The sequence below is a fragment of the Papio anubis genome, chromosome 6 (genome assembly GCF_008728515.1).
Source record: "Papio anubis isolate 15944 chromosome 6, Panubis1.0, whole genome shotgun sequence".
NCBI lineage: Eukaryota > Metazoa > Chordata > Mammalia > Primates > Cercopithecidae > Papio > Papio anubis.
The window spans coordinates 39,412,099-39,434,033 of NC_044981.1; the positions used below are offsets into that span (position 1 = coordinate 39,412,099).

Consider the following 21,935-nt stretch of genomic DNA (forward strand, 5'->3'; position numbering starts at 1 on the left):
CTAAAAACACAAAAATTAGCTGGGCGCAGTGGTGCGCACCAGTAGTCCCAGCTACTCAAGAGGCTGAGGCAGGAGATTCACTTGAACCCGGGGAAGTGGAGGTTGCAGTGAGCCTAGATCATGCCAATGCACTCCAGCCTGGGCAACAGAGTGAGATTCCATCTCAAAAAAAAGTGGGGATACTAATTATACATGTTAAGGTTATATAGTATATATTATACATTAATTTATATATCGGATTTATGATGCAGTATCTCGTTATAACATATACTATCGTTGTATGATATATATGTGATGCATCTCTGATAAATAAGATTATAGACCTTCTTTTTTGCTTTCATATATTCCTATGCTTTCTTTATTTTACATCAATTAATCACTATTAGAATAAGGCAAAGAACATTGAAAAACAAAGAGATTATGCCTCAGAGTGCTGACAGGTGAATTCATAGGAGCTTCTTATTCAGCCTTCTATCTTGCTTCTCTTTTTCTAAACCTTCTTAGTGGCTTTTTAATTTTTGTCTCCTCCCTTCTCTGATTTTCTTCTGTCCTTGTTTCAAAGCCCTGATAGTGGCAAGGAGTGACTGCCCCTGAGTATGCCTCCTCAAATCTTTAACAAGGTCAGCTGGAAGACCCAGACACCTTGCAGTAGGGGGTCTCCACCTGCTGCATGATGGGATCACCAGCAGTGTTTAAAAATCCTCATCAGCCTCTCCAGGGAGGAGGCCTGAGCATCAACATTTTTAAAACGTCCCAAGACCTCCTCAGGTGCAGCCAAGGCTGAGAACCACAGCTGTTTGGTGCTTTTTAAAAAAATGCATATTCCTCAGACCCCACTCAAGACCCATAAGTGAGAATGTTGTGGGTGGGCTCTTGGCATCCTGAGCACTTCTGTCAGCTGCTAGCTAGTTTGAGTGCTTTGGGCACAGATCATTTATCAGGGCCCGTTTAGCCTTGACAATCTGAGGTTTCGTGAGCTGAGTTTTAGAGCTGAAACAAACTGTGTGCTCTCAGGTGAGAAGCCAGCAGGGCAGCATAATTTGAGAAGGGGAGTGGCTCTTTCCAGAGCTCACCCAAGAGAGGGAGTCTGCAGCCTCCCCTCCTCCACCAAGGGCATGCTCAGCCCAGTGGGTCAGGTCACAGGCACCCCAGGACACAGTGTCCCACCCACCTTTGTATCTCCAGCCCCAGGGCAGGGCAGAGCACAGAGTAGGTGCTTGTATGTTTTTTATTTGTTGATTAATTTAATGAATACATGAACACATTGTCATACTTCAAAAACAAATGCTGACCAGCACCCTGCCGCCACCCCTACCCCCACCCCTACTCTGGAACAACTGAAAAAAGAATGGAAAGGCTTAAATCATTTTGGAAACTCCTGGTTCTAATGTGCAACCAAACTGAGACCCGTTGCTGCAGGACACTGCTTCTCAAAATGTGCCCCAGAGACCTCCTGAGACACTTGTTGGGACTCCAGACCCATGAAATCAGATCATCTTGGGGAGTGAGAGCAATAGGGCATGGTGACTTGCAGTTCTGGTCGTGGAGTCAGACCAACCTGGGGTTGGATACTGACTCTGTTATCTATTAACTGGTAACCTGGTGCAACTTTTGGCTATAAATACTGATTGACAGAGGAGAGGCTAGGAACCCACAATACATGGGTTCTTACCCCAGCTCTACTACCATTGTGTGATCTTGGCAAGTGGGTACTCCAGACTTTATCTTCCATTACCATTACTATCATCTCATAATAATATATGCATTGTAATATTTGCTACCAATTTTATTCATTACCAGCTAATTCTAGAAGTTAGGCGGAACCTCCATAAAGATGTACGATGCCTATGGTATTACTTTGACCTCCCCAAGGCAAGCTGGAACCACTAACCCATGCCTCTAGCTTTGGACTTAGCCCTAGAAGAAAGCTTAATTTGGGCAGTGTCCCAAGCCCTGGGCTGGCATGACTGCCTGATACAGCATGAGCCAAGCTAAAGAGATTTTTGGCTATGTGCAGAAACTCAGCATGAAAGGGCAGAATCCCAACTCCAAACTCTTATCCTCTGACTCCAAAGTTGTCCTTAAAATCCCCCTCTGCCCCAGTTCCTTGCTTCCTGAGTGAAGGGAGCCTCTAATCCCACAGTCTCCCAACCTTCCTGGGACTCTTGTCTTTCCCCTTACCCACTTCCCAGTTCAGAGCCCAGCCTAGTGGACACCTGCCTTTGGCCCTCTTGTTACTTAAGAGCTGTGCCTAAATAGACTTGGAGCTGCCTCTTCTCTTTGCAAGTGTGTCCCAGGATTCCACCATTCAGATTGTGTGCACATTTTTGTTCTGAGGCAGTATTTTTCCATTTGCCTCTGATTTGGTGAGTCGGAGAGAGACAAGATCATAAGGCTCTGCAGATCTCCCGTCCAGTGGCTGCAGAGCTACTAGGTAAAACAGCAGATCCAGGAGGTGTCATATCTCATTCTTTTGTATCCTAGTCCATCCTTTCCTCCTCTAAATCTTCACTCTTCCTCACTTTGCCAATTTCTGCAGAATGGAGACATAGAGGGGCTAGGTGAGATGGCAGACTAGTAGGTGTATGCCCAGTGGACAAAGGTTGGTCAGCTGGGCTAGGAACGGGGCAGAGTGCAGGATGTATTTATTCTGCACATCTCTGGCCCCTCCTACCTACAGGCAGGTAGAGCTGCTGCGTAGGAGAAGCCTGGAGGCCCCTGAATGTTGTCAGTTCTGGGCCAGGGCTCCAAAGTCTCTTTTCTTTTGTGAATGGCCACCATCTGCTCTATCTCTTGGGGTTCCCCTGCACCCCAAGCCCAGTTTCAGAGTCTTCCCAGAGGTCCCCTTTCTTGTAGTTCCAGAACACAAGCACACAATCCTTTTAAGGATTTTACCGCTGATTCTCATCAGCAGCTCACAAGGTACTCAGTCCAAAGCCCAACTTTGCTGAGAACTTCCTCAGATCTCCACCTGCCTCTTCTATCCTCAGGTAGAGCCCACCAAAACATTTACCCACCTCCCAGACTCCTTCTCCCCCCACCCCTACAAAGTCGAGGACACGCCATACATTTAGGCTCTTCTTCTGATATGGAAGCCAGGGGAAGCTATCCCTGGTCATACCAGGGCCTCGGTCATATTCATCAGGGCCTCATTTATCCCTTTCCAAGGTCCCATGGCCCACACAGAGATTATCTGCTAAGAGAAGCACCAGAAAATCCCCCTAGCTCTTCCACTTGCACCTACTCCAACACATTTCTCATCTTAAGGGCTGAAATTCTCCTCTCAAAAGTTGACTGTAGTTTGTCACCTCCTCCCAGTAGGTTCTTTGGCCTTGCAAACACCCCTTCAAAGAGGAATACTATTTTTTTTTTTTTTTTTGTGTCTCTCTCTCTGTTTTTTTTTTTTTTTTTTTTTTTTTTTTTTTTTTTGAGACGGAGTCTCGCTCTGTCGCCCAGGCTGGAGTGCAGTGGCCGGATCTCAGCTCACTGCAAACTCTGCCTCCCAGGTTTACGCCATTCTCCTGCCTTAGCCTCCCGAGTAGCTGGGACTACAGGCGCCCGCCACCTCGCCCGGCTAGTTTTTTGTATTTTTTTAGTAGAGACGGGGTTTCACCGTGTTAGCCAGGATGGTCTCGATCTCCTGACCTCGTGATCTGCCTGTCTCGGCCTCCCAAAGTGCTGGGATTACAGGCTTGAGCCACCGCGCCAAAGAGGAATACTATTAGTCACCTTAATGTCCATGATCCTTATCAGATCACTTTCTTCAAAGACTGAAAGTGCCAGCCGCAGTAGCTGGGTGGTGCCAGGAGTAGCTACTGGAATGGAAACCATGGTGACCAGGACTCACGTCCCGGGAGTCACCATTTTACCCAGGGTGGTGTGTCCCACATGGCAAGGCAAGGATTGTGTCCTGTACAGAAGACTGTAAACCCTGCCCTGCCCTGTGATTCTCGTGCCTTCTCCAATCCCAGCCTCAGACTCTGGGAGACCCTTGGCCCCCTCCCCTCTTCACTGGCCAAGGCTGCTCAAAGCCCTGGACACCTCGTGTTTATATCAACAGAGCAGTTGCTAGAGGAAGCAGCCTCCTGCCCTCCAGAGGGGTGTCTGGTGCCCGAGGCCTGTTGTTTGTGTACCTTGTCTCAGTAGTGACCGGAGGGGCAGGCACGCCTGGGCTGGGTCTCTGGGGCAACGCACTGTTGGGGTCCCAGCTGTCCCTGCACATAAAGCACCAACTCCATCAATGCACCCCTGAGGTATCCTCTTTCAGGGAGTGAGAATTTAAACCTTCCTCTGGTGAGGCTTCTATTTTCCACCAGCCCCCCTCCTGGCCTCTCTGCTCCCTTCCCAATGAGGGCAGCTCCACGTCCGGCCAAGATCCAAGGAACAACCGTGCCTGACCCTGTCCTCTCCTTCTCAACCACCTCCTGGAATCTCTGAATGTTTTCTGAAATGACCGTGGGAAATGGGACAGGGAGAGGCATGCTGCAATGTATCCCAGGCCTAACCCAGCTCCTTCCAGCCACTGCCATCCCAACAAGAAGGGGGCAAGGACCGGCAGAGACAGGATGGGAGGATTCCAATTTTGGTTTCCATCCCCAGATACTAGCTGTCTGGTGTCTCTTAACCTGTACCCCCACCACACAGAGATATATACACACACACATACACATACACACACACACACACACACACACACACACACACACACACCCCTTCATGTACCAATTACTTCCTAGAGTCTGTTCTTCCTGCAAGAACTCCTTCTCAGCCCCTTCAACTCCCACTGGTCTCTGTCCTTCCCTTCTCCCAGAGCTGGGCCTCAGGGGTGCTGGCAGCAGTTGAGACTGAATGGTGAAGAAGGTAAAACATGACTCTGGAAGCACATGGCTCTGCCCTCTCTAGCTGCATCACTTTGGGCAAGTCACTTAACCTCTCTGGTCTCAATTTCCTCACCAGAAAAATTAGGATAATAATAGTACCTACCCCAAACATCCTTGTGAGGAATAAATGAGTTAACCTACATAATATTTTAGGGCAATGTCAGGATGTCAGCTCTCCTTGTGACTAATTTCCAGGGAATATGACACAGTAGGAGAGGCATGGAACTTGGGAGCTGACAGATTTGGGTTCAAATCCCAGCACCCCACTGACTCCACGTGTGACCTTGAATGAAATACCTTACTGCCCAGTATCCTCCTGTGCAGGAGGGGGACTATTGATAGAACCTGACCCAACAGGGTTAACACTGGGGATGGGGTGTGCCAGTCCTAAAGAGTATAGAGGCAGCTGTAGGGAGAGGAGTCAAGCTGCTGGCATCTGATCCCCCAGATTAGTTGTTGCACTCTGGGGTGAGCAGGGTAAACTGGTATGACTTGGAAAGGAGAGCCAGAGACCAGCCAGGAATTCAGGCCCCCAGGAGGTGCCATAAATAGCCAGAGCAGATCAGAGGGCCTCCAGGGATGGCAGGTTGGGAGACGAGGAAGGCTCAAAGAAGCAGTGAAAAAGGAAGCTGTCAGTCATCAGTCTGGGGGCAGACCCAGGGCCCTCTCCCAAAGGTCAAAGGGAAAATTGTCTATAAGTAAGAGAGAAGAAAGGGGTCAACTCTTAAGAAAGGACCAGGCTGAGACCACCTGTGCACCATTCACTCTGAGCTGTTGGGAGAGGCAGGAAATTCTCGTCACACCATTCACCTGTGGTCTTCACAAGCCCACTCTGCGCCCTATTTTCTGCTTTTTGACCATTTGGAAATAGAAATCAATAGCACAGCCTGTGTCAGAGATGGGAAAACAGAGGCTCAGAGATGTCAAGTGATTTGTCCAAAATCACACAGTGAATCAGGGGCTAAGATGGGGATATGAACATAGAATATTTTTTGCCTCCTAATCCAGGGTTATACATGACAGCCAAAATAGAAGGCCCTGTCCTCAGGGAGGAAGTCTTTCTTGCAGGAGAACAGTGAACTGAAAGGATCCATCCTCCTTGCTTTCCTCCCCAAGACATTTTACTCTTCCTCCGTTGATCCAGGCATATCACCGTAGCTGGGCCTGGGAAGTGGGAGACGGATGCACATTTATAATGCTTCAGAGATGTTTTATCAAAGGTAGCTGTGTGCAGCCCTGGGACTAGGCTGAACTTGGGCTCCAAAGACCTGAACTCAAAGCCCGTGTGATCTTATACAAATCACTTTACTTTTCTCAGCCACAAGTCCCTAACTTGCAAAATGAGGTCCATAATTCACACCCATGTGACACTGGTGTAAGGACTAAATGAGATAATGCATGCTTGAGTGCTTGATTAATGCCCCAAATATGATAAAAGCTGGGAGCCCCTGGTGAGGCAGCACCTTATTCATCTCTGTACTCTTGGTATTTACCACAGCACCTGGAACATAGGAACCTCTGATAAATGTTGACTGAACAAGAAAATGAAGTAAACTCTTTGCATTTAAACGTGGGATGTTTGTGTCATAACACATTCTTTGCAGTTTATCAGCTGCCACTGTCTTTTTATTGTGGACACAGGAACTATTACCTCTACTCTGTGCTTTATTCTCCTGGAAAAATGTTTGAAAAAATAAGATGTGGATAAAAATGCTTTCAGTGGCCGGGCGCGGTGGCTCATGCCGCCCAGCACTTTGGGAAGCCGAGTCAGGCAGATCACGAGGTCAGGAGATGGAGACCATCCTGGCCAACACGGTGAAACCCTGTTTCTACTAAAATCACAAAAATCAGCCGGGCGTGGTGGCACGCACCAGTAGTCCCAGCTACTTGGGGGGCTGAGGCAGGAGAATCACTTGAACCCGGGAGGCGGAGGTTGCAGTGAGCCAAGATCGTGCCATTGCATTCCAGTCTGGCAACAAAGTGAGACTCCATCTCAAAAAAAAAAAAAAAAAAAAAAAAGCTTTTAGTAGTAAATCCAAAAGGTAGGGGACCATATAATTTATTGTTCACAGCAGGACACCTTTGGGAGTAAAGGGGTGCTATTAGTAATTATGTCTGGACAACAGGAAGAAACCATGAGCATCCTGGCAAACAAAATGCTGGGCATCACACTAACGGAGCACTCTGCTGCTCACTCTCTGGAGGAGGGAGCCCAAATCTTCCAAGCCATCTTGACTCCTCTTCTCTAGTCAGACCCTCTAAAGGGTGCCCTACCCTCTCATCTCCACCAGCCAAACCCACTTGGAGCTATTTTCAGATCCACTCCCCAGTGTTCTTGGGTTCCTCATTTTCAACCTACAAGTGACCCCGACCCCTTCCTTCTGCTTCCCTGAGAATGGCCTAGAGTGTTTGCACTGCTCTAAACACAAAGACTTTTGCCCCTGCTAAGTACCCATCATGAGAGCTGCAAAAATCATCTAGCCATTCTCTGCTGCTGTTCCAGCTCAGGGTCTTTTCTAGGAGACCCCATCATCTCTCTCCGGCCTCAGTAGGTTTCTCATTGGTCCCCTGCCTCTGCTCTTCCCAAGTGCTCAGACCACCTGTCTCATCTGTTCAGAGACAAAGGCTTCCCACCTCACTCAGAGAAAAAGCAAGGTACTTATGACAGCCCATAAGGCCCCAGTCCCTTTTAGCCTTGTTATCTCTTTGGTTTGATCTCTTAGAACTCTCCAGTCACCCAGATGTCCTCACTAGTTCCTCAAACACCCCAGGAATGCTCCCTTCTCAGAGCCTTTGCTCACATTGTTCCCTTCCTTGGAACGCTTTCCTCTTATATATCCAAATGATTAGTTCCCTTGCCTCCGTCACACCTTCTTCAATTGTCTCCTTTTCAAAGTCTTTCACCCTGGCCATCCTATAAGGATGTAACCCCACCTCTTAGCACTTCCTGTTTCCATTTCCTGTCTTTTCTCCTTGGCACTTATCAGCACCAAATAGACCATGTATTTTACTTATCTTATTTGTTGTCCAGTCCCTCAAGCTCCACAAATCATCACAGCAGGGATTTTCATTTGCTTTGTTCTTTTGCCATATTCCCAGTACCTGAAACAGCACCTGGCAGAGACTAGATGCTCAATAAATATTTGTTAAGATGAATAAAAGACTGACTGTGAGGCCACATAGCACGGAGGTTGAATATTTGGCCTGAAGTACAAAGGCCTGCGTTTTAATCCTGGCTCTGCACACTTCTGTGAGTCTCAGTTTACCTGTAACGTGGGATAATACACATCTCCTCCCACGGCTGTGGCAAGCATACATCTGATTTCATCTAAACCCCTAAACCCACTGCCTGGCCTATTTCAAAATCTCTGAGCTAAGTAAATGGCAGCTATTGTTACTCAGGGAGGCTCCTGATCGATTTGACATTACATTATGGCTTCGTAATAGGCAAATCGGCACCCGCCACTTTTGAGTCACAACTCACACACTTTCTCTCCAAATTGTCAGTTTTGATCCCACCTCTTCCCGGGCCCCTCCTTTCCTAAACCCACGTTCCCCCAGAGGAAATGGTCTGGGTCTTTTTGCAGTCATCCCCTTTCACACACATCTCCTCCTGCTTAAATCTCAGAAGGCCACCCTCCTAAATCTCAAGATGCCTGCCCTGGGGCCCCTTCCACACTCTCCCCCAGTGGAGCTAGGGAAGTTGGGTGGGAAACAAAGGGGAGAACATGAGGTGAGCTGAAAGGGAGAGGGAGAGGAGAGCAGGCCAAGCCATACCCACCTGCCAGGTTCCTGTCTTTGCCTACTGATAAATAGGGGATACTAATGGCCAGATTTTCCATTCCCCCACCCCAGCACCCGCCGTCACTCAATTAAAAAAAGATAGAGGGAGAGAGCCTGGGGGAGGGGCAGGAGGCCTTGGCTATAAAGCCTGTGGCTAAGTGGGGAGAGCACGAAGTCTGGCCTGCTGGGTCCTTTTCCCGTCATTCCCAGCCAGATTTAGCTGCTGACAGCTGCTTGGGACTCTGCCGCCAGAGCCTGGCCCAGATCTGCCTGCCTCTCCTTTCTCTCAGTGACTCCTGAGCCACAGACCCTCCATGGCCCAGAAGGAAGAGGCTGCTGCAGCCGCTGAGGCTGCCTCCCAGAATGGGGAGGATCTGGAGAACCTGGACGACCCTGAGAAGCTGAAAGAGCTGATTGAGCTGCCGCCCTTTGAGATTGTCACAGGGTAAGCCTCAGATGTGGGCCAGGGTTCTGCTCCCTAGAAGAGTGCAGGCTTGGGGTAGGCTGTGGAAATTCAGGATGGTATTTTATTAGGCGTCAGGGCCAGCTACAACCCTGCAGCAGTGAGAGTGCACCAGTGGGCACGGCAGGGGTGGTAGGGGACCCAGCAGCAAATTCTCATGGCTTCTTAGGGTGACACCTTGGGCTCTCTAATCAGGGTGAGGTAGGAGGAGCTCCTTGGAGGCAAGAGCCCAGAATATAAAACTACCCTTCAGGCCTCCTGGTATTGGGAAAGCCACCTGCCTCTCTGGGTAGAGGCTTAGTCCCAGGGAGTTTGGTGAGGACAGAGGATGAGACTGGCACATCTATATGTGGCTCTGGTCAAAGCACCCCTTCCCCTCAACTTCTCTCTCTGTTCCTGAGTGGGTCTCTCCACTAGCCATAGGCCTCTAGCCCTTTCTTTAGAGCTCCTTCCTGGAGTAGAAGCTCCCAAGACAGGAAAGATAGATCCATCCTTTCCCAAGACTCAGAAGCAGCTTTTTTCTTATTAAATCTATTCTGAGTCTCCTCAGGGGCTGTTCCATAGAGAAACAGGGAAATTACATGCAGATAACGCAGCCCAGGAGCTTATGGACACAGGAGCTGTTCCAACATGTTCAGGCACTGCCTAGAGGAACTGGGACCCAAAGAAAAGGTTCTACAGACTGCGAGGAGGGGGCTGTGTGCAGGGTACCTCTGTCTTACCCAGATTATGTCATCTCCAAGAAGAAAACTAAGTAGGCTTCTTCCTCTTCCCTTTCTATTCCTGTAGTGGAAGACCCTGCTAAATCCTGAGCAAAGAATAAAGGAATCTATAAGGCCACATTTCCTCCCTGAACCAAACGTTTCCTTCATGGGGTGTCCAGGAATGCCCACAGGCAGAGTGGGTGCGAGACTAAGAGAAGTTTCAGGAAGAAAGGAGGCATGATGCTTTCAAGGGGGAAAGGAAGCCCTGAATGGCAATTTGGACTTGATATTTCAAGCTTGGCAAGCGATTTTCCAGTCAGCCACAATTTTAGCACTTATAACATGAAGAACCTATACTAGTAAGGTCCCTTCCAGCTCAGATGTTTTCTGATTTCCAAGAGAACCTAAGGGAAAATGCATCCTATTTCCTGAGGCAAGAGTAGCCCCTGAACTTCCATTTGCCCATGCCCACCCAACTAATCTCACCCTCATCCTAGGATTAAGGGAGCAGCTGGGCACAGATTAATATAGACACAGGGAAAGCCTAGGGCAGCCTGGCCAGGACAGTCCTCAATTCCAGTGGCTTTCTTATGGAAGGAGAGCCTTTTTCTAACACTCAAGCATGCTGGTACACACTATCCTTAGTCATACACACACGCGTGTGCACACTACACTCTGTGTGGCATTCCAACACAGAGGCAAGGTGGGTCAAGAACAGAATTAGACTGTTTGTTGAGCTAAACATGCTTTGGGGGTCCCAGAGCAATGGATCCTGAAGGGTTAAGTCCACTGACATAACTTCTATTTGTCCAGGGCTTTATAATCACAACATAGTTTCATGAACATGAGACCATTCAACACTCAGCACAAAGGTAGGAGAAGGAGATGTATTATTGCCACTTTACAGAGGGGGAAACTGACACTCAGGAAGATTGAATGATATGTCCAAAACCACAGAACCGGGCACATCTTCTGACTCCCAGCAAAGTATCCTTTCTACTGGTCTCTTATTCATTCTGGGTTCCAGGTTTCCCAGAGCTCCACGTTATCTCCATCTGGGAGGTAGAGAGGATCAGAGGCTTCTTAGGACCCAAGGCTCAGAAAAAGAGGCACAGAAGGGGCAGCGTTCTGAGCATTCTGTGAGCAGTTCAGGTGGGAGGTAGAGCCCTGAGTGTTTCCTGGCCACAAGTAACGGCTGTGGAGAGCTGTCTCCTGGGCTCCTCTGGGTAAACAGATGGCTTAAAATAGCCCAGAGGTGCAGCTGGGTCTGTACAGGGACAGGTTGAGGGAACAGCTTTCCTCTCCTTCCCTCTTGAGATGCATTCACCCCAGGAATCCCTCCTGGAGTCAAGGGGGTCACCAAAGCAGCTCCTTTTCTAGCCTGGTCTCCAATAGTGAAGATCTTTAGTGCTCCTTATATTTGGGCCACAAACTAGCAGAAGAGCAGGTGGCTTTTCAGGAAACAGTCCGACATGAGGAGGGCGTAGCTGGTAGGAAGGAGAGATGCCCAGTTCATGGTTGAATAGGGCATTCAGGATAGAAAGTGGAACTGAGCACATTAACAAAATAACATGGTAGAATGTTCTGGAAAAGGGCCTAGGACTGCCGTAGCGTGCTGAAGCCAGCTCCTGTTGGTTTATAAGTCTCTTCCCAATTCTGCATCCAGTGATATCACCTCGGGAGCTTGAAATCTCCATAATGGGAGTACTTACCTTATGGAAATCAGCAAACTTTAGAAATCAGGGATTCTTCCTTCTATCAGAGAGCTGAGCGTTACACTTACCAGCACACCACTGAAAACCAGAAACCTCTGAAAGTGAGAAGAAGAGCAGTGGAAAATGGATCGAGTTTGGTAATGCTTAAGATGGAGCTCCAAAGGATACAATTTGAGGCCTGGAGAAGGCATCATATGTATCATACATCAATTTCCTTTTTGTTTTTTGGAGATGGGGTATTGCTTCTTGCTCTGTTGCCCAGGATGGAGTGCAGTGGTGCAATCACAGCTCACTGTCGTCTCAACCTCCCCGGCTCAGGTGATCCTCCTGCCTCAGCCTCCTAAGTAGCTAAGACTACAGGTGAATGCTACCACGCCCAGCTAATTTTTGTATTTTTTATAGAGATGGGTTCTCACTGTGTTGCCCAGGCTGGTCTCAAACTCCTGGCTTCAAGCAATCCTCATGCCTCAGCCTCCCAAAGTGCTAGGACTTCAGGCATGAGCCACTGTGCCCAGACTAGCTTTGAGTGTCTACTGTTGTCCAAAACCTTAGAAGTTGGATTATTCACTCTTTCAGGTGAGGAAACTAAACCTCAGAGGGATTAAGTCATATGGCCAAAGCTTGTAGATGGAGTAGGATGTGAACCCCAGGACTGTCTGACTCCAAATCATCACACTGCATCCAAAAAACCAGAGAGGATTCTTTTTATATTTACTGAATAGGAGTTGATCATTTACTGCCTGTTTCCCCCGTTAGTATTCAACCTCTACGAGGATAGCACTTTGTCTTTTTCACTGCTTTATCCTTAGCACCAAGCTCCTGATAGGTACTCAATACGTATTTGTTGAATAAATGAATGACCTAATGAATAAGAACCTCTTGTGTGGTTTTTAGGCTCTCTGTCAGACAAGATAGAGAGTGAACTGGGGGAGGGTTTCTTGAGGACAGCAGCTCAGGGTGTATGAAGATCCAGCAGCATGAGGCTTAGGTAAGAATTCCCCTGGCTCATGCCTGCTTCTGGACACAGCACGTTTTAGTGGAGCTCTGGGGCACTAGAGCTGGTTGCTCCCCAGCTTTCCAACCCAGTGAGAAGTGACTGTGACTCTGCCTGGCAACACCCTTGATGTGAGCTTGGCTTTGTCTCTAGTTATGTTGTGTATGTTTTTACAGAAAGCAGAACCTCCTATCCAAGGGATTATTATGGAACAAAGATAAATGGCACACAGAATGATTCTTCTTCTAACCACTTCTTTAGCTACCAGTAGTTTACTCTGGCCATGTAAGGAACACAGAGAGGCAGTGTCCAGAGGAGAAGGGCGAGATAAGGAGTGAGAGGACTTCGATACCAGTTAACATCACACACAGCCCTTTACCCTCACCCTGGCCTCTGGAGCACGCTGGGTGGTGTGTCATCAAGAAAAGAAGGCGATCCACTGACTGGCCAACCTGCCTTCCACAGTGGGTTGGGGGCAGGTCAAAGCTCAGGTGTAAAGACCATGCCTCCCAGGGAAAACAGGCAAGTCCAGGGCTTCCCTTGGGCAAAATCCCATCCAGTCCCACAATCTGGAGCTCCCTTCTCAGCTCTAGGGAGTCAGGCTGCTAGAATGCTCTGCTCCTGCTCTTACTACTCTTTCTGATTATGTCCACTTCTTGATATCTGCTTGGAAAAGTGCTCTGAGAAAGCAGAAGGCCAACGAAACCAGCAATCTTCCCTCTTTCACGCCAGTCACCAGTAGGTCTAGTGAGGGAAAGCTGAAACAAGTCAACACATAATAACCTGTGAGTAGATTTTTCCACTCATGGATTATTCTAGAGCAAATGTTTAATCTCAGCCCAGCTTCAACTGCCCTCTGGGTTGCTTCCTTTCACAGTATAGATTTATGCTTAAAAAATTCAAATGTTTTGAACGTGAACCTGAGAAAAATGTATTACATTTACTCACATTCCTTCTCCCTCCATCAAGAAGATTATCTTCCCATTTTTTTTTTCTAGATATTTGGACTCTCTGTTTCCTCCCAAGTGAACTGAAATGCCCAGTAGCCTGGGTCTAAGTAGATGAAGTGTGACTGGCCTTGTTTGCAGAAAGTATCAGGAAACAGTGCTTAACAAGGTGCTATCAGAGGCTGGGGAGAGGGAATAGAAATCAGGCTGTAGCTTTCTATGCATGAGGAAGTGACTGGATCAGGGAAAGAAATCTACTACCAGCATCTCTCTCCTGACCACCACCACCACCCCCAGCCCACCACCACACACACACACACACACACACACACATACACCTCTACTGGTAAAATATTTTCTGGGTTAAATGTAAAGGACTATAGTTAAATATGATACTTAGACCTATCATGCTACTTTAAAAAACCTGCTGGTGATTATTTAACAAGTAGGTGTCATTATTTACTTCCTTCCACTAGTGGGCATAATAGTGTTAATTTATTCTCTGAGTCTACAAAATTGCCCGAGATGGCCATGTTGTCTAGCTCCCTGTAGAAATTCCAGACCTCTACTACCTCTGTTCTCCTAGTTTTCCCCCAGGACCTAGCTATTTCAGTATGTGAGAGGCCTAAAGAATCTCATCTGACCTTTTTGCTCCTTCTAGAAGACCAAGAAACCCATTCAGAAATCAAACAAGTTTAGTCTCTGAGCAAGCCCAAGGGAACGACTAGGAACCAAACCTTCCCTGCCTTTCCTTTGCTCCTTGAAAGCACTTCTTTTCCTGAGGCATCTAGTCCAGAAGGCTCTGCTGAGGGACAGAGTAGATTCTAGGGCTGCTCGCCAGAGGGGTCGGAAACAGGTATTTATAGAGATGACCTTTCTTCCTCTCCCTGAGGTTTCAAGTTTCTCTGGGTCTTCTCCTCTTGCCTAGGGAAGAGGAGAAGGGGAAAATGTCAGCGCTTAAGAAGGGCAGAAAGAAACAGTCACCTCACAACCATCCAAGCCAATTTGCAATTGCATGCTGGGCCAAATTCACACTGGCCTAAATTCATACTTTCAGCTGGGCTATACTGAGCAAAGTTGGAGCCATGCTTTTGGGAGCTTCAGAAGGAAAAGAGGGACCACACAGCAACTACTGTTCAAGCCTCCAAGCTATCTGAGTAGCCATGAATACTTGCAAGGGTTCCACCTGACAATCCATCATATAGGTGGCCCTGGATTAGACTTGGGGAGGGGGGCAAAAGGGCTTGAAGAGCAAGTTTGGGCAGGAAAGGTAAGCTCTGTGCTTCTCAAAAGCAAAAAGGCACTCCAGGAACTGAAGGGACCATTTGGCAACTGGTAAAGTTCAGGAGTGGTCTGGTGGGGTCAGTACCTTTAGGGAGCACTCACTATAAGTGAACGCCTAACAGGGACTGAGAAGAAGAGCAGGGAAACATCAGGCTATCCATTCTCCTAAAATGTTAAGTAAACAATAAACACCTCCAACTAGGGACAGAGGGGCTTAGAGAGCTAAGTATAGTACCTAAAGGAATCCTGGGGCTGGGTCCTCAAACACATCCATCTCCACAGTGGAAAACGAACCTGACAGCAAGGGACATGGAAACTTGGGTGGTGGACACATTTTGGTGATGGGCGGGGGTGAGGGAATCCTGCAGGGAAATAAGTCAAGTTTACTCATATCTTTGGCATCTGCTGCTTATCCCTAGGCAGCCAAGGCCCTGGGATACCAGGGATTCCCCTGCAGCCCAAGGAGTCTGGTGACTTCTTTGCATAAAGAGAAGAGGTGGAGATAGGCAATAGTAGAATCAATGGTGCCATAGCTATCTCTTGGGGTAGCCAGAGAGATTACATTTTTAAAAAGGAAAACATTGAGTCTTTCTAGCTGGTACTCATCTCTTCCTCTCCTGACATTTTTCATCTCTCCTATTAAAACTTCATTTTCTTTGGCCTTCAAACTTGCACAAATCTTGCCTATTTTAGAAAAACACACACATACACATAAAAGTAAAAACAATCTTCAACTCTTTTTTCTTCTCCTTGTTATTACCAAAATTTTCAGAATTCCTGGCCTTTTCCCGCTATAGTTAAATATGATACTTAGACCTATCATGCTACTTAAACAAATCTGATGGTAGAATGTTCCGGAAAAAAAAAAAATCCTGCTGTTTTCATTTCCGAACCATCCATCTCCTCCTCAAAGGCACCCACACAATTCATCACCGAGTCTAGTGTCCTAAGACACCTACTGAACTTGTTCAATTTGAGGTTTTTCCTCAGCTTCACACCATATGCCTATTGCCACCAGAGTAATCTTGCATGGACATCACTTTTATTGTTTTTCTTCTCAAGAACCTGTAACAATTCTCTACTGCCTCCTGAATCAAGGCTATACTTTAGAGAACCTTCATAATACTTCCCCTACTGTACCTATCCATTTTTAGCAGTCTTGTAATGTTCTCAGCTGTTTCATTGACATCTTCTCTGTCCAGCTGCAATCTAGCTGCTAAATTATAAGCATCTGGAGGGCAGACACTAAGTCCTTTAAGATTTTGAAGTGACTCAATACTAAATACAGGCTTAATTATCCCAAGATACCCTTGAGTAGTCTGGCCTCACAGACAAAATTTCTTGGACACTTACCATGTGACAATCCCTTTACCTGAAAGTTAACACAGACTTGAGAAGTAGTCACTAGGAGAGCATGGTATTGCAAGTTTTAGGCCATTTCACGCCAAGATGCAATTTACATGAGTTACAAGGAAGAGAAAAGAAAGCATAAAATGCCTGCAAAATCTTTGTCTTGCTCTGTCTTGAGAAATTTTATATGCTTGCTACTTACCTGGCCACTTATTGAAATCATCCAAAGAGCTTTTTAAAAATACTGATGCTTGGACCAACTCTCCACATGTTCTGATTTAATTGGTTTGGCATGAGGCCCAGGCATTAACATTCTTAGTCTTCTAGGTGATTCTAAGGTATAGGCAGGTTAAAGATTCAATGATTTAGAAATGTAGGGGTGTGTTGTGCTGGAAGAGAGATGGTGGAGACAATGTTTGGAGACCCTTCCTAGTAGGGTTACCAGAATGCACACCTCAATCCAAATTCTCCTCTCCTTCAGAGAGACCCTTTTGGATTTTTTAATACTTTTTTTTTTTTTTTTTTTTTGGTCACTCATGTTACCACAGGCAAGACCTATTTCTAGTAAGAGTGAATGCATATCTGAAATACTGATCTGGAAGAGCTACCTACTCTAGGCTGGTTCTAGAAACAAGAACTTATTATTCTTTCCTGTCCTTTTGTCTCCTTGACCTACAGAGAACGGCTGCCTGCCAACTTCTTTAAATTCCAGTTCCGGAATGTGGAGTACAGTTCCGGGAGGAACAAGACCTTCCTCTGCTATGTGGTTGAAGCACAGGGCAAGGGGGGCCAAGTGCAGGCATCTCGGGGATACCTAGAGGATGAACATGCGGCTGCCCATGCAGAGGAAGCTTTCTTCAACACCATCCTGCCAGCCTTTGACCCAGCCCTGCGGTACAATGTCACCTGGTACGTGTCCTCCAGCCCCTGTGCGGCGTGCGCTGACCGCATTACCAAAACCCTTAGCAAGACCAAGAACCTGCGTCTGCTCATTCTGGTGGGGCGACTCTTCATGTGGGAGGAGCCGGAGATCCAGGCTGCTCTGAAGAAGCTGAAGGAGGCTGGCTGTAAACTGCGCATCATGAAGCCCCAGGACTTCGAATACGTCTGGCAGAATTTTGTGGAGCAAGAAGAGGGTGAATCCAAGGCCTTTCAGCCCTGGGAAGACGTTCAGGAGAACTTCCTATACTATGAGGAGAAGCTGGCAGACATCCTGAAGTAGGGCAACTGGGCTCGGCCTCATGTGAGTTTTCATGGTGCCATGGCACCATCACTTTATGATGCTAACTGCAGTAGAAGGTGTGAGATCAGGTAGAATGAGTGATACATCTGATTTTCCTTTGGAAGGGTTTCATTTCTCTGCTTTTGACTGGTTGTAAATATAGTTTAGAACATCATGTCTCTTTACTCTGAATCCCTTTCTAAACTTTTCCCTCCCACACTTCCGTATCAAAGTAACTTTCCCCTAACTTACAATACTCAAGGTTGACAGGAATCCTAAAACTTTCATGAGACAAGATGACCTTCTTTGGTAAGATTGAGATGTGCAAGGACCTGCTACTGAACCACAGCAGAGAAGATACTGAAATCCTCTGAGTATGCCCCCGTGTACATGTCAGAGCTTACTAACTCTAGACACCTTCTAGATGTCCCGCTCCCATATCCACTGGCAACCTTACCATTCCATTTTTCTCTAATGAATGTTTTTCAGTCCTTCAGGGCCAATTTTTTCACTTATGGTAATTTTGAAATTCCCCAAATGTACTGGTATTTAATTCTTTTTTAGCCAGACCTGCTTTCATGTTTTCAAACAAATGGCTACACTTTGAAGGAGACCAATAATTGCTGAGTGAAAATATAATACGAGAACATTTTCCTTATGTTGAGAAGACCTCAGCAGAATTCATGAAGGACATTGAATGCAGGAATGGGGATAATACAGTAACAAGCTGGTCCATGCAGAAATATTTAAAGAGTTAAAAAAGATGTTTGTAAATTAGGCAGCAGCTCAGAAGTAACCTCTCACAGATATCAAGAGGTGATAGGAGAAAGATTAGCTATTTAAGCAAATAATTAGGACACAATTAAGGCCAATTTGGCCCCTTGCTGAGGGTAAATTAAACTCTTAACAGAAACAGGCCAATTACCCTCAGGAAAGAGGGCTAAACGATCCTTTACTATCCTTTTTTGCAGTCTGATGGAGTTTGCACCTACAGAAATGCTATGACTAAGCCCCCCCTGCAAGGTCCCAGTTACTGATCAAAATCTTCCAGTAATAGAGGAGGGGTCCTCACGACACTCTTACCTGACTTTAATTCTGCAACAACTCACATATTACTAAAACATGAAAACAACATGCTTCCATGAAGATAATTTACTTTTGGTCTTTCTCACTCCTAACACACTTAAGAGAAGATGTCACTTCATAGACACGTTTAGGAAATATCAGTGTTCCAGGGCTTGATGTTGACAGGTGTTTTCTATCAGACATGCGCATGGGCACCTGATCATTCTCAAGCTGAGCATTTGCCAACCCATGAAGATACGACTTTCAGCCATTTCTTTAAAAAAGCAGGACTCAGTCAGTGAAGTCAGTGAGCCTATGGTAGGGTATACTGTGTGGTACTCTGCTCACATAAAATAAGACACTTGGTAGTGGTGAACAGTAGTCAAAACAGATTTCTCAGGGTGCCCTCTGAAAATATAAAATTTAACTTTTAGAATTCCTTGAAGATGTTCTTAGTGTATGTACTATCACTGTAATTATAAACCCAACATAGATTCTACAGACTTAACCGGCAGCTTAAAATTTAATCCCAGTATACTTTCCTTTCAAACAGCTTTCAGAGTCAAGGACTCAGCTGCCTAACTAGCAAGTCCTTAGGGCTTTTAAAATTTTTTTTTCAGTGATTTTTTTTCATTAAAATTAAGCATTTCAAAGAAGATTTAAAATATGTTTAAATTTTGGATTGAGGGTTGTATCTTACACTAATCTAAACAGAAGTAAAAGAAATAAATCACTGAGGAAAAAGTAAATAAGTCAGATTCTTTTTAAATAAAATATTACTAGACATCTTTAATTATAACCCTCCTTCCATTAAATATAACTATATTATCTGGACCCATTAACATGCTTCCCTGTCTTCTATTTGAATTGCTCATGTTCTGAAGGGAAAGGTTAAGATACACTAAGTTAAAAAAAAAAAAAAAAACTGGCATGAGATACAGTTCTAATCTAAAAGCCCAAAACAACAACCCTGCTTACTTAAAATAATCTTGAGAAATGAGCATTTGTTAAATAAAGTGTCTTATTTTACACATTTCTTATTTCATCTTTTGTTTTTTTAAAAAAATGACAAAATAGTATTTAATCCTATATTTAGTCAAAAGACCAAGAGTTAAAGCAGATCTCTTCTGGGGCTTTTTCTGTGTAAACTACATCAAAACATGAACGAAAGACTGGCTTCTGATTTAGTCAATCCTGGGTAAATCAGAAACCAAAGGAAACTCTGGAGGAGAAATTAAGGGACTTGTTGGGAAGGGCACACTGAAGCCTTAGTTCAAAAAGAAACGAGTCATTGTTGGGGGTCAGCAGGGCTCTCAGTAAGACGTTTTGTTTGTTTATTTTACCAAGGTCTTCCTGTTGCCACCAAGACAGCAGTGACATGTATAGCCATCTGGGACATGCCTGTCTTCCTAATATCATTTGGAGCTGGACAACATTTGACACCAACCAATCATACTGGACAAGGCCCTTAGAGGACCTGAAATATACTTCTCATGCTGTAATTCATTTAGGCTGTGCCTCTCTCTCTAATGCTGCTCTTGGGAAGGACGAAAGCGACCTGCAAGGAGAGAAATGCAACCATCCATGGGCTCCAGTCAACTATGGGACTGAAGGTCCTAATTGCTCAACCAAGGGGGCTGCTTAACACAAACAGCCTCAGACCCAAGGTTTAGATTTCTGAAATATGCAGTTTATGTTAAGTTGGGTATTTTTTAAAAAAAGAAAAACAGCAACATTAATAAAAGAAGTGGTGTGTTTTTCCCGTGGCCAGATTTTTAAGAAACTCGAACATTTGGAAGTTGCCACAGACCAGTGAGCCAGTCCCAGACACGGGGACACCCCAGGCTATGAACCAAGCCATGGTTAAACCAGGACTTGCCTAGACAATGTAGAATAACTCTCCCATACAGATTTCTTACGACAATCAAATGAAGGCCTTTCCCTTCTCTGAAGGCAAGTAATCTGGCAGAAGGTGGAACAAAAAGCATGAGAAATCTATGGTAGCCACATCCCAAATGCCAGTTAAAAAGCAACTAGCTTCTTTATTAGAGAGGAGCGGGTGAAAAGTAGTAGTTTAATGTTCAGATATACACTCATTTAAAAGTATTCAATACATGATGTTTGATGGTAATGGCAGAATGATGTCAAGTCTCTCTTTTTTTTAAAGGTTTGAGTCCTATGTGGAAGCAAAAATTCACAGGTGAATTCCTGGGTGTTTGCCAAACTCTAACTAGGTTTCCAGGAATAATGTGTTCACCCTGATTACCAGGACATGCCTCCTTTCCCCAGGCTTCAAGTGTGATAAGTCATCGGAATTTGACCCAAGACTACTATCAGCAAATGAAGAAGTGCTTTATCACATTCCTGCTGAGTCCCAGAATTCCACTGACAGCCAGTCCTGGATGAGACTAGGTTCTGTTTAAAGAATCTAGGCTCAAACGCCACGAAAAAAAAAAATAATAATGATAACCATAATCTCTTTAAAAAAGTAAAGGAAGCCTAGAAAATCCATGTTTTGACTTGTGTTAAGGTTTACAGATGGTATTCAATTTACAATGGTTTGTCTTGCAATTCTTTGACTTTACAACAGTGCAAAAGCCATACACATTCAGTATACTCTTCAACTGAACTCAACTTAAGATGTGGTTACCCAGACATAGCCCTAACATAAGTTGAGGAACATCTGTAATTGCAGAGTTAAGCAAAATACTGTAAGTTTCTTATCCTCCACTCTCATTTTCAATTTTTTGTATTTAGACAATCTCTCCTTCCTTTTTCCCTTCAATTTTATGTGGACAAACGCAGTGCTTCAAGAAAAGCCTCAGTCTAAAAGTTTGATAATGAACTTGACCCTCCACTGCCCCTACCCCAACAACATGAAGAATTTGTCTGTTCCACCTAGAAATACAAAAGTGCAATACTTTTTTGAAACTGTTGCCTCTTATCAGGCTGATTTGTGATAAGAACACAGTCTAAGGTACAAAGATCATATTTAACCAGTACTTTCCTGGTGTTTTAACCAGCCCCTTCTAAAATACAGTTGTTCTTTCTTTTATACCTGGGAAAGCAGCAAGTCCTGTAACAGACCCAAAGTCACTCTAGGGAGAAAATCAATAGCAAGTCTGGCGTTTTAACTCTCAATACCACAGTAAGGGGAAAAAAAGAAAACGTCTAGTTTCCCAAATAGCTCTGATACTGAACCATTGGCTAAATCCATGAACTTTATTTTCCTACCATAAGCACAATAGAGGACTGGTCCTTGCAGCTTTGGAAGAAATGAGGACTAATATTTAGACCCCAGTTGGCTGTACATTCAAATCTTCTTGTTAAAAACACAAAAGTGGCCATCCCACCCCACCACCAATTTTTTTTTTTTTTTAAGATACGGTCTTGCTCTGTTGCCCACACTGGAGTGCAGTGGCACAATCACAGCTCAATGCAACTTCAACCTCCGGGGCTCAAGCCATCCTCCCGCCTCAACCTCAACTCAACTACACCTGTAGTTCCAGGTGTGCACCACCACGCCCA

At 45.6% G+C, this 21,935-nt stretch overlaps 1 protein-coding gene across 1 annotated transcript; it reads left to right on the top strand.

The window, feature by feature from the left end:
- Positions 1-8,819: 8,819 nt before the first annotated feature.
- APOBEC2 (apolipoprotein B mRNA editing enzyme catalytic subunit 2) lies at positions 8,820-20,543 on the top strand. Its single transcript, XM_003897579.5, has 3 exons — positions 8,820-9,108; positions 16,799-17,363; positions 19,755-20,543. The coding sequence occupies exons 1-2, from the start codon at positions 8,978-8,980 to the stop codon at positions 17,340-17,342; spliced, it is 675 nt and encodes a 224-aa protein (XP_003897628.1). The 5' UTR covers positions 8,820-8,977; the 3' UTR covers positions 17,343-17,363; positions 19,755-20,543.
- The last annotated feature ends 1,392 nt before the right edge of the window (positions 20,544-21,935 follow it).

Excerpts from the sequence above, each read along its gene's own strand:
- APOBEC2 (XM_003897579.5), top strand. The coding sequence starts at position 8,978 with ATGGCCCAGAAGGAAGAGGCTGCTGCAGCCGCTGAGGCTGCCTCCCAG. Across the intron at positions 9,109-16,798 it reads CCCTTTGAGATTGTCACAGG|AGAACGGCTGCCTGCCAACT; the intron begins GTAAGCCTCAGA and ends CTTGACCTACAG.